Source organism: Trichosporon asahii (assembly GCF_000293215.1).
Source record: "Trichosporon asahii var. asahii CBS 2479 unplaced genomic scaffold scaffold00004, whole genome shotgun sequence".
Taxonomy (NCBI): Eukaryota; Fungi; Basidiomycota; class Tremellomycetes; order Trichosporonales; family Trichosporonaceae; genus Trichosporon; species Trichosporon asahii.
This window is the reverse complement of record NW_014040920.1, coordinates 658,217-670,475: the sequence shown is the minus strand read 5'-3', so window position 1 is coordinate 670,475 and position 12,259 is coordinate 658,217. Positions and strand designations below refer to the sequence as shown.

The following is a 12,259-nucleotide window of genomic DNA, read 5'->3' as shown; positions in this document are numbered from 1 at the left end:
CACAAGGGTGACGGCAACAAGGGAGGCAACTCCTGGTCGAACTCGTGGTCGTGGGGTGACAAGAACCACGGCGGAAACAAGGACGGCGGCAAGGGCGGCAACTCCTCCTCCAACTCCTGGTCGTGGGGCGACAAGAACAAGGGCGGCCACAAGGGTGACGGCAACAAGGGAGGCAACTCCTGGTCGAACTCGTGGTCGTGGGGTGACAAGAACCACGGCGGAAACAAGGACGGCGGCAAGGGCGGCAACTCTTGGTCGAACTCCTGGTCGTGGGGCGACAAGAAGGACGACAAGAAGCACTAAGTGCCTCGACTCCTCTTGCGATCCGGTGATCCTCTGATCTCCCTCGCTCTTAACACATAATCCACACCCAAATTCCGATCCATTGCCACTAGTTGATCTAGCAGACAATGCTCGTTAATAAGTAAAATCTAATAAAACCAGTAACAAGTAAAAGTTGAGAAAGTAAATAGCCATAGCCGTACACAACAGCTATGCAGTGTGAAGTGTAAACAATTATCGTGTTGCAGCTTGTTCTCCCATCGCTCTAACTCCTGCCTTGCTCGTCACTGGGCATGCGAGGTATTCCTATCCCAGCGCCGACTGCCACCTGCCGTCGTCTAAGCAACACAACTTCATCCCGCCCAGCTTCAGCCTCTTATCTTACTTGTGCAACCACGGTGGTCATGACAGTGTTCGATCCAGCACTGTGCCTTCCGTCTTTCAATTCGAAGCGCCAAGACCTCAGAAGTGCGCTATCTCGGCCCTCGGTGTATTATATCCGCAGATTTCCCACTGCTTTCGTTCTTCTCCGCCCAGCAAAGCTCAATACAAAGTACAATGCTTACCAGACGCCTGCTCGAGAGAGGACCATGGAAGAGCTCGACGTGTGCATAAGTTGCACCGTGACCATCAGGGATTATGTGAAGTCAGAACAGTTCCAACCAACGAGACATGATGACCGGGAAAAGCATCGGTGATCACCGGTTTGATCCCGTTGGACGGCCCGGCGCCGTTCGCGCCGCACAGAACTCCCGGCTTATTCATGGATGCTCGGATCGATCGAGTCGAGAAAAGTCAAGTCAGACCCTCCGAGTCGTTATCTTTCCCATTGACATTCCACCATCGTCATCGCGTCAGCTGCTTGTCGTGCATAGCTCAGTGACTTGAGGCCCTCGACAGCACAGAAGGCCTGCCGTGACGACCCCACGCTTCCCCGCATTGCTTTGCTTTCCCTCCACGATCGAACGAAAGACACGAACGGCACCATGACAACAGACACGCTCAACTCCGCGGTCCCGCCCCAACCGGCCACGACGCCGGGCACGCCCTCCTCCTCCTCCTCGTCAAACATCAAGATCCGTCCCCGGCTCGATTCCGACCTGGACGAGGCCGTGCAGCTCTGCGAGCTTCAGCAGCCCGGCTCAGAGTACCCCTGGTGCTGGCCTCCGCCAATGCCGCCAGCCGACTTCGTGAAGCGCGGCTCAGAGCTGTTTTCGCTCGTTGCCTTCTCCGGATCCAAGATGGTGGGACATGTCGCTGTGCAGCGCATCGCGCGCGACGACGAGGGCATCACGTGGCTCGAGGGGCTCGACATCCCCGTCGGAGAAGAGGACCGTATCCGCAGCGTCTCTGTGCTGTTCCAGGATCCTGGACTTATGGGCTCCGGTCTTGGAGGACGGTTACTCGACTCGGCAGTGCAGCTCATTCGCATGACTGGAGCTATTCCTGTGTTAGACGTGCTCGGCAAGCGCAAGGCGCATGGCGTGTACGTCGCGCGGGGCTTCCAGAGCCTCGGGTACGGAGACCCGGACTGGCTGAAGGGATGTCACATCAAGGAGCGGGTCGAGTTCTTCCACCTCCCCGAGGATACTGGACGTACTACCCTTGACATTACGGCGGGACGAGTGGGCGGGAAGGAGAAGACGATCTTTGGCGACATCTACGTGCCCGTCCAGGCTGGGCTGGAGGGCGAACTACCCCGTCCCACGATGAGCGAGGGAGAGACGGACCTCGTTGCGTGCCGAGTGCTCGCCGAGGAGGGACCGGAGCGGGAACGAAGGGGAAAGAAGGCGTGGCTTGCGTCCAGCGGCGATGGAAGCTTGCAGCTGTACGTCGAGAAGGGCGCCGTGCAGGAGGGCCAGAGGATTGCGCTCGGCGTGCCGTCCCGTGCGGTTGCTGTCAAGCAGTGAGCAGTAGTCATATAATCAAAACACTCATGCATATGAGTTCTAGAGCAGGTTGAGCAGCAGCGTTGCCCCGGGCCAGTGAGCCAGCGGGAGCGGGCCCCCACGATTGTGCCCCTCGACGCGACACCAATCCACATGCGCCACCTGGATCTTTCTCACATCTTCACACTTCCTCACTCGCTCGCCATCTCTTCCCTTTCCACCTATCCTCCCTGCTCTTCTGACCCCACCCATCCATTAACAGCACCTCTGCGCATCCCTCGCACCCTCGCGCAAGCCACAGCCTCGCCGCGCGCCTCACTTTCGTCCAAAAACAGGACGTTCTCGTGGTGTAGTGGTTATCATACTCTCTTAGGGTGATCTAACATCTTGAGCTTTGCCTCCAACGGTCTCTGGTTCGCCAGAGATCGAGCTTGGGAGTGGCCCCGGGTTCAAATCCCGGCGAGGACCTTTTTGTGCAGTTCTCGTGCATCGGAGGGGTCTGGCGGTATCGATATCGTTGGGCAGAGATTGCGACGAATGATGAGTGACAGTGGGGAGGTGGGTGGAGTGCCACTTTGACTGCGGACGAGATTCGGTTCTCGCAACTGGTTGTCAACACTTCGAGTGGCAACGGGTGTGTGTGTAGGCCCCGTGCACGCGAGTGTGAGCGTTGCATTGCAGCAAGAGTCCTAGGATACGGTTACATTTGAAGGTTTCAAGTTATAGTCTAAGTACACACAAGTCCGAGTTGAGTCAAGACAACAGTCCGGCTTCGTTGAGAAGCCCCCACTCTATTCCCTCACTTTCCATTCGTGATCTTCCTGAGACCAAGAATATCCTCCATCTTCCTCAATCCGACATCGAGGTTCTCCCTCGCGACGGAGAAGGTGATGCGGTACCATCCCGGCACGGGGTTGTGGTATCCGCTTCCAGGGGCGACGTAGACGCCTCCGTCAAGCAGCTTCTGGAAGATGCGCTTCTCCTCGTCCGCCGTCTCGATGCCGAGGATAGGGCCGAGGTTGACCCAGGCAAAGTTGCCCGCGTTGGAGGGATAAACCTCGATGCCGCGTGACTCAAAGAAGTCGCGGGTGTGCGCGGCCGCCTCGGCGAGACGGGCGCGGTTCGTGGCGAGGAACTTGTTCAGCGTCGGCCGGTCCTCGAGCAGCGTGCTCCAGATGACGTCGGCGGGGGAGGAGATCTTCATGAGCATGCTCGTGTTCGCCATGGCGCGGAGGAGGAGCGGGTTGTGCGGGCTGATGAGGGCGCCGACGCGGAGCCCGTTTGCGCAAAAGTCCTTGCTCATGCCGTACACGACGTGCAGGCGCGCCTTGTCGAAGGCGATGCCCAGCTCCTTCTCTGGATCAATGCTCAGCATCGACGTGAAGGGCACGTTGTCGGACTGCGGCGAGTCGTACACGCTCATGGCGTAGATCTCGTCGCTGACCAGGTGCAGGTCCCGCTCCTCGCAGAACTTGGCGTAGGCCAGCAGCGTCTCGCGCGGATACGTGCGGCCGATGGGGTTGTGCGGGTTGCACACGATGACGGCGCGGACGCGGTGTCCCTGCGCCGCGAGCTCGTCCATCTTCCTCTCAAAGTCTACTCGATGGACTCGGGCGAGAAACCCTCGCAGGGCGGGCAGACGGGGACGAGGTTGACGCGCGCACGGCCGATGAGGTCGCGGTCGAAACCGGTGTAGTACGGGCCGATCAGAAGAACCGAGTCGCCCTCGTCCATCAGCGTGTAGAAGAGCTGGTCGAGCACCGCGCTGCATCCGACGCCGGTAATGAGAGAGTCGGACGTGAGCGGCTCTGCGGGGTGGAAGTAGCTGGGCGTCAGCGAGCTCGTCGGACCATTTCCGAGCCCTACTTACTCATTCAGGAACGATGAGAGGGCGCGGTTGATGCGGCGGGAGCCCCAGAGTGAGTCACCATAGCTCAGGTCGCTGGTGAGGAAGTTCTTCGCGAACGCCGTCTTGAAGTACTCAAGACACTCGTCCTGCAGGAGGAAGTTCTCGGCGACACCGCTGTTCTGTCAGCTACTTGCATCGACTGTGTAGCCTGAGGGTAACTCACAGAGACACGATACCCTTCGGGTTCGACTTGCAGTGGTACTCTGGCCGTCAGCTGCACACTCGACGTGCTCGATGTGGAGGTTCGCCAGGGCCGGCTGAATCGCGGGATTGTGATTTCGGGCTGATCCGACGCCACCACCGCGGAGGCATAGGTAGTCACCGACCTGCCCGCGGCTGCGCAGCAAGCTCCGAGATCCGCCCGGCATCGACGCTTGGCGCCCGTGCCACCCTTCCTTGCTTTGCAATTGTATCGTACTCACGGTCCTTGAACAGACACGAGAAGCGCTCGATGAGTGGTCCTGCGTCGGGACCTCCAGTCGCGCGGTCGCTGAGCTTGGGGCCATGGTAGATCTTGCGCTGCTCGTCGCGCGTGCCGAGGGGCGAGGCGACGGGCTTGGGCGGGGTTGGGAAGCGCGACTTGCTGCTGTTCAGAGACAGGTGGTTGAAGCACCCGATGAGCGTGTTGCACCCCGAGGGGCCGGCGGGGAGCTGGGAAATACCGATCGGAACCTGCATGGAGTACGGGACCGAGTCCGAGTCGTGCGACGAGGGCGATGGCGAGGTCGTCATTGTGCTTATGTCTTATATAGGTGCGGAGAGAGACGGGGTCGAGGAAGCGGAGCAGCGGGCTCGCAGAGTCACGGGAGACGGGCAGCGGTGCAGCACACGTCACACGTAGCTAGTCGTCACTGAGATTGTCAACTTCGCTCGGTCGGGTGTCACAATCCGTCCCGCGACGCTCGTCACTCGCAATTGCGGCTGCGCAGCACTGCAGCGGTGGTGCGGTGGTGCGGGCTCTTCGCGGGCCGCACAGGTTGCGCACCGCAAAGCTCGCGCAAGTTGCACAGGCCGCGCACAAGTCACGGCGGCCATACAGCGGGCACAGCGAACGACTCACGGGAAGTGCGGTCTCGTCGGCCGTCAGTGGGAGCTCGTGATGACGCGAGATCGGGTGTGTCTGAGACTTTCTGAGGTGTGCTTGGGTTAAGCTTCAGCTGAGCCGAACACAGTAAGAGAGATGGTATGCCGAGATGGCTGAGCTTGTCGGGGGATTAGTGCTTGCTGGTTGCGGCAGTTGAGTGTACTGGTGACGACAGAGCAGTCCAGTTGTCGATAAGAAGAAGGCAAGAGAGGACGGGATGGGCTCGTGTCTAAGCACTTTTAACGTTGACTACGGGCCGAGCACCTGATCTCGCTCGATCGGCAGGATCTAGAGGTATGCCAGCACGGCCACGGTGGCTCTAGCAGTCCACGAGCAGCGATGGGAGACATGGCACAGAGACATTCCGAACTCTAACCTTGCACTTGGAAATCGATATCGGCAACATCGCCGCGGGGTCCCGCGAGATCTCCACGTGCAGCCTGAGCTTGGGGGGCTCTGGGCCTGAGGCCTGCTGGCTTTTGCCGCCGGTATCCGTACCGACGAAGCGATCATTTCCAGCGCCGCGGCGTGTCCGAATCGCGCCCCTTCAAGTAGATCTCGACCGATGCAATATCTCCCATAGTCTCTGCCTCGACGTCGCTGCGACGGGAGCCCGCTGTAAACGTTGCGTGGAGAGATATGTGCTGTCGGTTAGTTGGGCGGGACCGATATCCAATTTGACTGGTTTATTTGGTTCTCCAGCCATATCTCCTAGGGACGACGGTCCCACCCTGAATCGATCGGATCTGCCCGTTGCAGTGTATGGTGCGTACAAGCAGAAGCAAGCGCCGACCTTACGACCGCTCTGGTCCTCAATCTCGTATCGTAAACCCTCAATGCACAGAAAACACATGTCCTCCCTCGGTACCGAGAGAAATTGGACAGAGGGGACTGGAGGGTGGAAATAAGACACTCCGCTGCGGCTATGCACGGCAAGGTGGACGGCTCTGCACACGGATAACCACCCGGCAGTGCGCAACACTCCACCGAGAAGAGAAGAAGGATGGCAGGAGCGATGCATCGACATGACATCAAACGTGAGACAGAGTGCAGAGAAGCTGACGAGGTGTCGTGAACGTAACGGCAGCGTGTCGTTATCACTGCTGTGCGCAGCTTCTCAGCCTGCTCACATGCTGGGCTGTCCCGAACCTTACTTGGCCTTGTAAAAAAGTCCAGAGAGAAACCAGGGTGGTGGTCACCAGAACGGTCAGCCTCGCCCTGCCCTCTTGCGGAAGGGCTGAGCATAACGAGCCATCAGTACGGAATCGGTGTGCGACGTGTGCTGGTGGATATGGGTGATGGGAGCGATTGCATATGCGATCTGTGGGTATCGCCCATTCTTTAGCGCTAAGCGTCGCACTCCACTGATAAGCCTCGCACTGCTCTGGGTGACGGGTGGGTGCTGTGGGTGTCGGTGTCGAGGAGACAATGCTCGAGGATACAGTCCAGTTCACTCCACAATCGTCGATGGTTAGCGAGTTTGTCTGACGTCCAGAGGAGAAGGAGAAGGAGGGACGGACGGTAGATCGGGGGAATTGATAGTTTGGGAGTTTGCCACAACCAGCATCGTCCCGTGGCCAGCCATCGCCATCGCCAGCGTCGTCCTCGCTTCGCCTTCAAGGTGCCGGGAGTTCGTAGCTGATCCGTCAGTCGTCGAGCCGGTGCCTGGTCGGCCGACTACTAGATACAGCCCTCCATCTGTCTCGAACAGGTAGTGACTAGACCTGGGTGCCTCGATCCTGCCTGACTTCCAGGAACTGGCGAAGCATGAAGCTTCACACCTATTCAGAGAATCACCAATAACTATTCCTACAGTGACGCAACCCTCGTATTATAGCATCGCACCTGGTTTCAAGTGCATGTCAGATAGTCATCGGCACTGTGCACCACCGGATACTCCAAGTGGATATCGCGCACGTCAGTTAGCAGAGCAACGGGCAGGCTTGGACTGGGGGCTGACCGCAGCGTACCTCGGGGCGCCCTCACCGCCATCCATGTCCGTTCTTCCGTTTCCGCCAACATCTGCAATGCACTTTGGGATCGCAAATGCTGTTGCATATGCATGCATTTCTGAAGAGTACGCAGCACCTGCAATGGGCATGCATGCATGCATGCACGATTGGCGACGTTGCATGGACGGGGGCGACGGATCCGAGGAGGGGCGCAGACGCACTAACCTGCGCCCCTCGAGCTAACGCTGCGCCCCTCACCTGAAACACGACGCCCTTCGTGGTCTGTGGCACTTCTCATCATTTCTGACTTTCACAACGTCACAACTCGTTCTTTCGGCTGTTCTCGAGCTGCAAAAGATAGGACATGCAGTGAGGAAGCAGAGGAGAAAAAGATATGACCACTGACAGGATCGAACTGCCGACCTCCGCATGAACTGATAATCGTCAGATTATTAGTACGATGCTCTAACCAGCTGAGCTAAGCGGCCTTGAGTGCTGAGAAATAGCAGAGTCTATGAGCACACTGGCGGAGATCTCGCCGTTCTTCGCTGAGGTCCGCGGGGGCTCACTCGTTCATCTGGTGTTCAGCAGGATGGTGTAGACTGGGGATGCCGGACGGCTGAGGTACGAAGGAAGTGTGCTGGATGAGTACGAACGCTGACGTGAGCATTGCTGGGCCCACGACATGTCTCGCTGCCAGACCACGTCGCACTCTGCACCGGAACCGAGAGCTAAGTCTTCTCTTCGGAATGACTACAGTGCGATTGACTACATTGCATAGTTGATTGACAATCACTGTGATTCAGGAGGTGGACGTCTAATATCTTCTCATCTCGGCCAGGTGTTGCTCCACCGCCAGTCATCAGTATCGATAGTCAACTCAGCAAGCTAGAAGGTATAAGAGAGTACACAAATACATACACGAGTTCCAACCCAGGATCCTGACTCAGTCGCTCTCCGGATATGACAGTTTGGCCATGATGGCATCCAGCCCCTTATTCCCTCCAAGCTCCTTCAGCTCCAGCTCGATCTGCTGCTTCAGCTCATCAAGCACCTGGCGCGTGTACGCGAAGCTCTTGGTCGTGTTCTTGAGGTACTCGACCGTGTGTCGTTTCAGGGAGTCGGAGTGGGTCTTCTTCTGGAGGACGTCTGTCTGTCAGCTAAATGTTCAAACCCACTTCCTAGCTGCCAGCGAATGCAGTAGTGCATCACGCCCATAGTCCAGACTCACTCAGGATTTGTCGGTTCGACGTGTCCGCCCGCACGCCGTGGACGATGGGGAAGGAGAACTTGCCCTCGGTCAAGTCCTCGCAGAAGCCCTTGCGGTCCGCATACTGATCACTCTGAAGGTTCATGTAGTCGTCGCGGATCTGGAAGAAGACCGAGATGAGATCAGCGAGGGGGATATAGTCGCTGCGTCTTGTCAGTTACTCCCTCGATTGTGCTAACTTACACTCTCGGCTTCTTCGACTTGGCCATCATGAGCTTGACGGCAATTCGAAAGAGTCCTCCGGTTTCTGAGGTCAGCTTGAATGAGGAAAAGATAGCTGAGGACTATAGGGCAGTCAGACTCACTCCCAAGCACCATCTGGACGTACTCCTCCTCGGTCGGACACGTGAGCGAGTCGCGCCAGAAGAGCTCCATGCCCTGTCCGCGATGCAGGCTGAGCATCTCGTCCGTGACCATGCTTGCGAGATCGTGTCCGCCGTCGTCGGTGCCGTTCTCGTCGCGCAGCTTCAGCAGCTCCTGGAACGCGAGGAAGTAGACATAGTTGGCCGTATTGATCGTCTGCGGTACGCCATAAATCGCGTGCGCTACTGGCACGCCGCGACGTAGCTCCGAGTCGTCCTCCACGTCGTCCATTCTGATGTCAGCTATTGTTCACGTGCTCCAACATAGCTGGACCAATATCGCAGACGATGATCAGGCACGAGGTGTAACAGTTGCGCTGACAGCGGTGACTCACAGCAAGCTCGCGTTGTGCAGCATCGTGACGACCCTTCGTATCGTATCCAGGTCCTTCTCCTCAATCCCCATCCAGAGATTGAAAGCCTCAATCAACCGGCTCCGCACCTCCTTCCCTGGGATGTTGCAGATGTACTCGTACGGTTCTCTCAGCACCTGTCCAAGTTAGCTGCTAGTCTCCGACGCGATAGCTTACCTTCTCCTGCGCCTCGGACCAGCGCTGTGCACTATCCTGCTTCAACTGGGAGCGCAGCTTGGAGTAGTCCATCGTCGCTGCTGGGAAAACAATGGGTGTTGTGTGAGTTGTGAGAGGAACAATGGGTGGCAAGGTGCGTATGTCGCGGTGGACTCTTTGGGCCACGACGGTGGAGGTGTGGAGGTGGAGGCTGTGTCGAGATGGTCACGGGAGCAGGCTACCGTGGGAAGTCTGCCGACGGATACGGAGCTGCTCTCCGTAAAGAGCTGATCAGTGCGATTTGTGATCCCGGTGGTGCTGTGCTATGCATGGTTTTGGCTGCAAGCGTACTTGCGTATGCATGCCATGAGCGTTGAGGCGTACAATCCATGAGCTTGCTCGTCTGAGAGGCAAAGCATTTCGCAGTCAGAGTGATAAGACAAGAGAGAGGAGCTCGTGACGATCGTGACGGACGAGCAGGGAGCAGCTACGACTGAGACACAGTCAGTCACCTCCTCTCACTGCGTCTGTATCAACGACCTCCTCCGCGTTTTCCGTATCGCTTCTGAACTAACTCAGGTCTAATGCGGCATCGTCCCGGGGATCTCCACACGTGCGCTATCGGCGATGAGCGGGCAACCCTAGCACGCAGCGTATCCGACCTCGGAAGCATCTCTCTTCCTCGCTTCAGCGCTTCCCTCAAAGCCAACTTCCAGGACCGTGATCCCGTGAAAGCTCGGTAATGGGTCGGATAAATGCCCCCCCGATCGACACTCGATTACGATTAACTCGTGCTTTGCGCCTACGTTGGCAGTCTACAGCCACATCGGCGCGGCATCGGCACGGGTGCGCCGTGCGTCTGATGGGCTTGGCAAACTCGGACGATGCCGAATCATCCTGTATTCGCCTGGGTTTTGACGAGAGCTGCGAGCTTCGCGAGCTCCGTAGCCTAGCCCTGGCCTGCGCAGTTTGCTTGCATGCATGACAGGCATGAAGGGGCCGTACATTCGGCCCGCTGAAAATCGCTCACAGAGCACAGATGGTGGGTCGTCGGACCGAGGCCTCCGCTCCAGTCAGCAATCCTAATGAATGAGCGGACCTGGCCTACGTCGGCGCGCATAACTTTTTGGCTGGTAGGATGTCTCGGCCCATGGTTGTTTCGCTCATCTGCGTCAATATGGCGCCAAGCCTTTGCATTTGGAAGTCATTTGTGACTGTTGGAAAAACCAGACGGCATTCTCCGCATCCTTCTCCTTTTCCATGACTGTGATCTGTGGTGGCGTCCATGTCTGCAGGATTGCAGGATGCACGGTGATTTGCCCGAATGCTGAATGCTGGTGATTGCCAGCCGAGCACGGAATTCGGCTTAGCCCGACCTGTTCTTGTTGGGTGCGCCGTCATTGTGCGCGCCCGCATTCTGGCGCATTCATTCTGGCGCATTGTTGCGCTCCACGCCGCACCTTGCAGGGATCGCAGGGATCGGTGTCGGCCGTCCCCGACGAAAGATTGTGCATGTGACACCATGTCAACAATGGCCAGAGAACAAAAATGGCAGCAGTAGTTGGAGCATGGGAGTGCGTCTGCCATTGCTGTGATGCAATCGACACTCCGGTCCGGACCACTGCACTACTCATGTGACCACCATTCCGGCAACTCAGAGCACGGGGGAGGACACGGGATTTCCACTGCTGTTGAGGAAAGACGCATATACGAGAGGTGGGAAGTGGGAAGACGGAATTCAGCCCAATGCCGATTCGCTCGTGTGCGTCACTGCACGAGGCCCAGATCTCTTCGAATCGAGCGCATTGACAGTCCTCATTTTGGGTGCTATCAATATACATGATTAGGTACAATGGGGCTAGGGAGACGAGAGAAACGAAAGAAAGAAGAAAAAGCCGCGGCTGCTTCCCCTCTTTGGGCTCCAACAAAGGCTGGAACATGCGGCGCCATGTTCCGCTCGAGAGGCAAAAGAAAAAGAGGTATACCCAAATGGCCCAAATGGCGAATGGCGGGAATGTGAGCTAGACCGAGATACGAATGGAAAAACTCGCACGGCAGTCGAGTGCCGGCTCCAGCACGGCGGTACGCAAAACCGCAAAACGTATCGGAGCTGGCCGTCATGCCGCATCGGGGTGGGATCAGGTGGCAGTGTTGACCTTGGTGTCCGCCGTCTGGGTCTCCGCGGGCTCCGCAGCCTTCTCTCCGGGTCCGCCGTTCTGCACTGCCGTCGCCGCTGTGGCCGCCGCTGGCGTCTCGCTCTTGACGACAGCGGGCTTCTCGTCCTTTGCCTCAGCGACGGGGCTCGTGACGCGCGAAGCGGCGCGCGAGCTGTTCGCAGAAGCTGCAGAAGCAGCCTTCTTCTTCATGCACATGCGCTTGGCCAGGAGCGCGGGCGAGTCCTCGCACTGCCTCTTCCTTGGGGAGGGGGGCCGGCTCGCCGTCGGCGTGACCGTGTCGTCGTACCACTTGGCGGGCGCTTGAGGGGGGTACGAGCACGGCGCGGGTTTCGGCTGCTCGTCCCGCCGTTCTGTTCGCACGGGGGATGTAGGTCGCGACAAGCGCTCGGGAGCGGGGCAGCGCACGACAGGCTGGGCAATGATAGCGCGCGGAGGCTCGGGGCAGTTCACGATCGCACCTCCTTTGCCTGCTGATTAGTCATGGAAGTCAGAGGATATCGAAGTGATGCTTACTCAGGTACGCGGCGTAGTCTGCGTCGAGCCGTCCGCGGGTCTGCGGGAAGGATGTCGGCTGGTCGGCGACAGTCTTCTTTGACGTGCACGAGCACGAGCACGACTTGTACACGCTCGAGTCGGCGGAGGGGTGCGCAGGCGCAGGTGGCGGCGAGTTGAACATGGGGAACATGCTGGCTAGTCGATAAGGCCCGCGGGCCCGCTAGGCGGTGAGTTGGGAGTGTTGTGCTGGGTACTGGGAGAGAAAGGAAAAGGAAACGAGAATGGGTGTGTTTGTAAGAGGAAGGACAAGCGAGGCTCGTGATTGAGAGA

At 58.2% G+C, this 12,259-nt stretch overlaps 4 protein-coding genes and 2 non-coding genes across 6 annotated transcripts; 2 read left to right on the top strand and 4 right to left on the bottom strand.

Moving 5' to 3' along the window:
* Positions 1-1,268: 1,268 nt before the first annotated feature.
* Positions 1,269-2,192, top strand: A1Q1_04003 (uncharacterized protein; the record flags this gene model as incomplete). The annotated part of the gene is made up of 1 exon (XM_014328379.1): positions 1,269-2,192. The coding sequence occupies one exon, from the start codon at positions 1,269-1,271 to the stop codon at positions 2,190-2,192; it is 924 nt and encodes a 307-aa protein (XP_014183854.1).
* Positions 2,193-2,509: 317 nt separating this feature from the next.
* A1Q1_t029 lies at positions 2,510-2,639 on the top strand. The gene has a single exon. It is a non-coding gene; the product is annotated as a tRNA-Pro (tRNA).
* Positions 2,640-2,970: 331 nt separating this feature from the next.
* A1Q1_04002 (uncharacterized protein) lies at positions 2,971-4,812 on the bottom strand (the record flags this gene model as incomplete). The annotated part of the gene is made up of 5 exons (XM_014328378.1): positions 2,971-3,767; positions 3,836-3,996; positions 4,042-4,194; positions 4,244-4,283; positions 4,503-4,812. The coding sequence occupies 5 exons, from the start codon at positions 4,810-4,812 to the stop codon at positions 2,971-2,973; spliced, it is 1,461 nt and encodes a 486-aa protein (XP_014183853.1).
* A 2,699-nt stretch (positions 4,813-7,511) lies between these two features.
* Positions 7,512-7,604, bottom strand: A1Q1_t028. Its single transcript has one exon. It is a non-coding gene; the product is annotated as a tRNA-Ile (tRNA).
* Positions 7,605-8,062: 458 nt separating this feature from the next.
* A1Q1_04001 (farnesyltranstransferase) lies at positions 8,063-9,350 on the bottom strand (the record flags this gene model as incomplete). Its single annotated transcript, XM_014328377.1, has 6 exons — positions 8,063-8,265; positions 8,348-8,529; positions 8,570-8,633; positions 8,692-8,981; positions 9,084-9,238; positions 9,279-9,350. 6 exons carry the CDS (start codon positions 9,348-9,350, stop codon positions 8,063-8,065), a joined length of 966 nt encoding a protein of 321 aa, XP_014183852.1.
* A 2,045-nt stretch (positions 9,351-11,395) lies between these two features.
* A1Q1_04000 (uncharacterized protein) lies at positions 11,396-12,119 on the bottom strand (the record flags this gene model as incomplete). Its single annotated transcript, XM_014328376.1, has 2 exons — positions 11,396-11,904; positions 11,948-12,119. The coding sequence occupies 2 exons, from the start codon at positions 12,117-12,119 to the stop codon at positions 11,396-11,398; spliced, it is 681 nt and encodes a 226-aa protein (XP_014183851.1).
* Between the last annotated feature and the right edge of the window lie 140 nt (positions 12,120-12,259).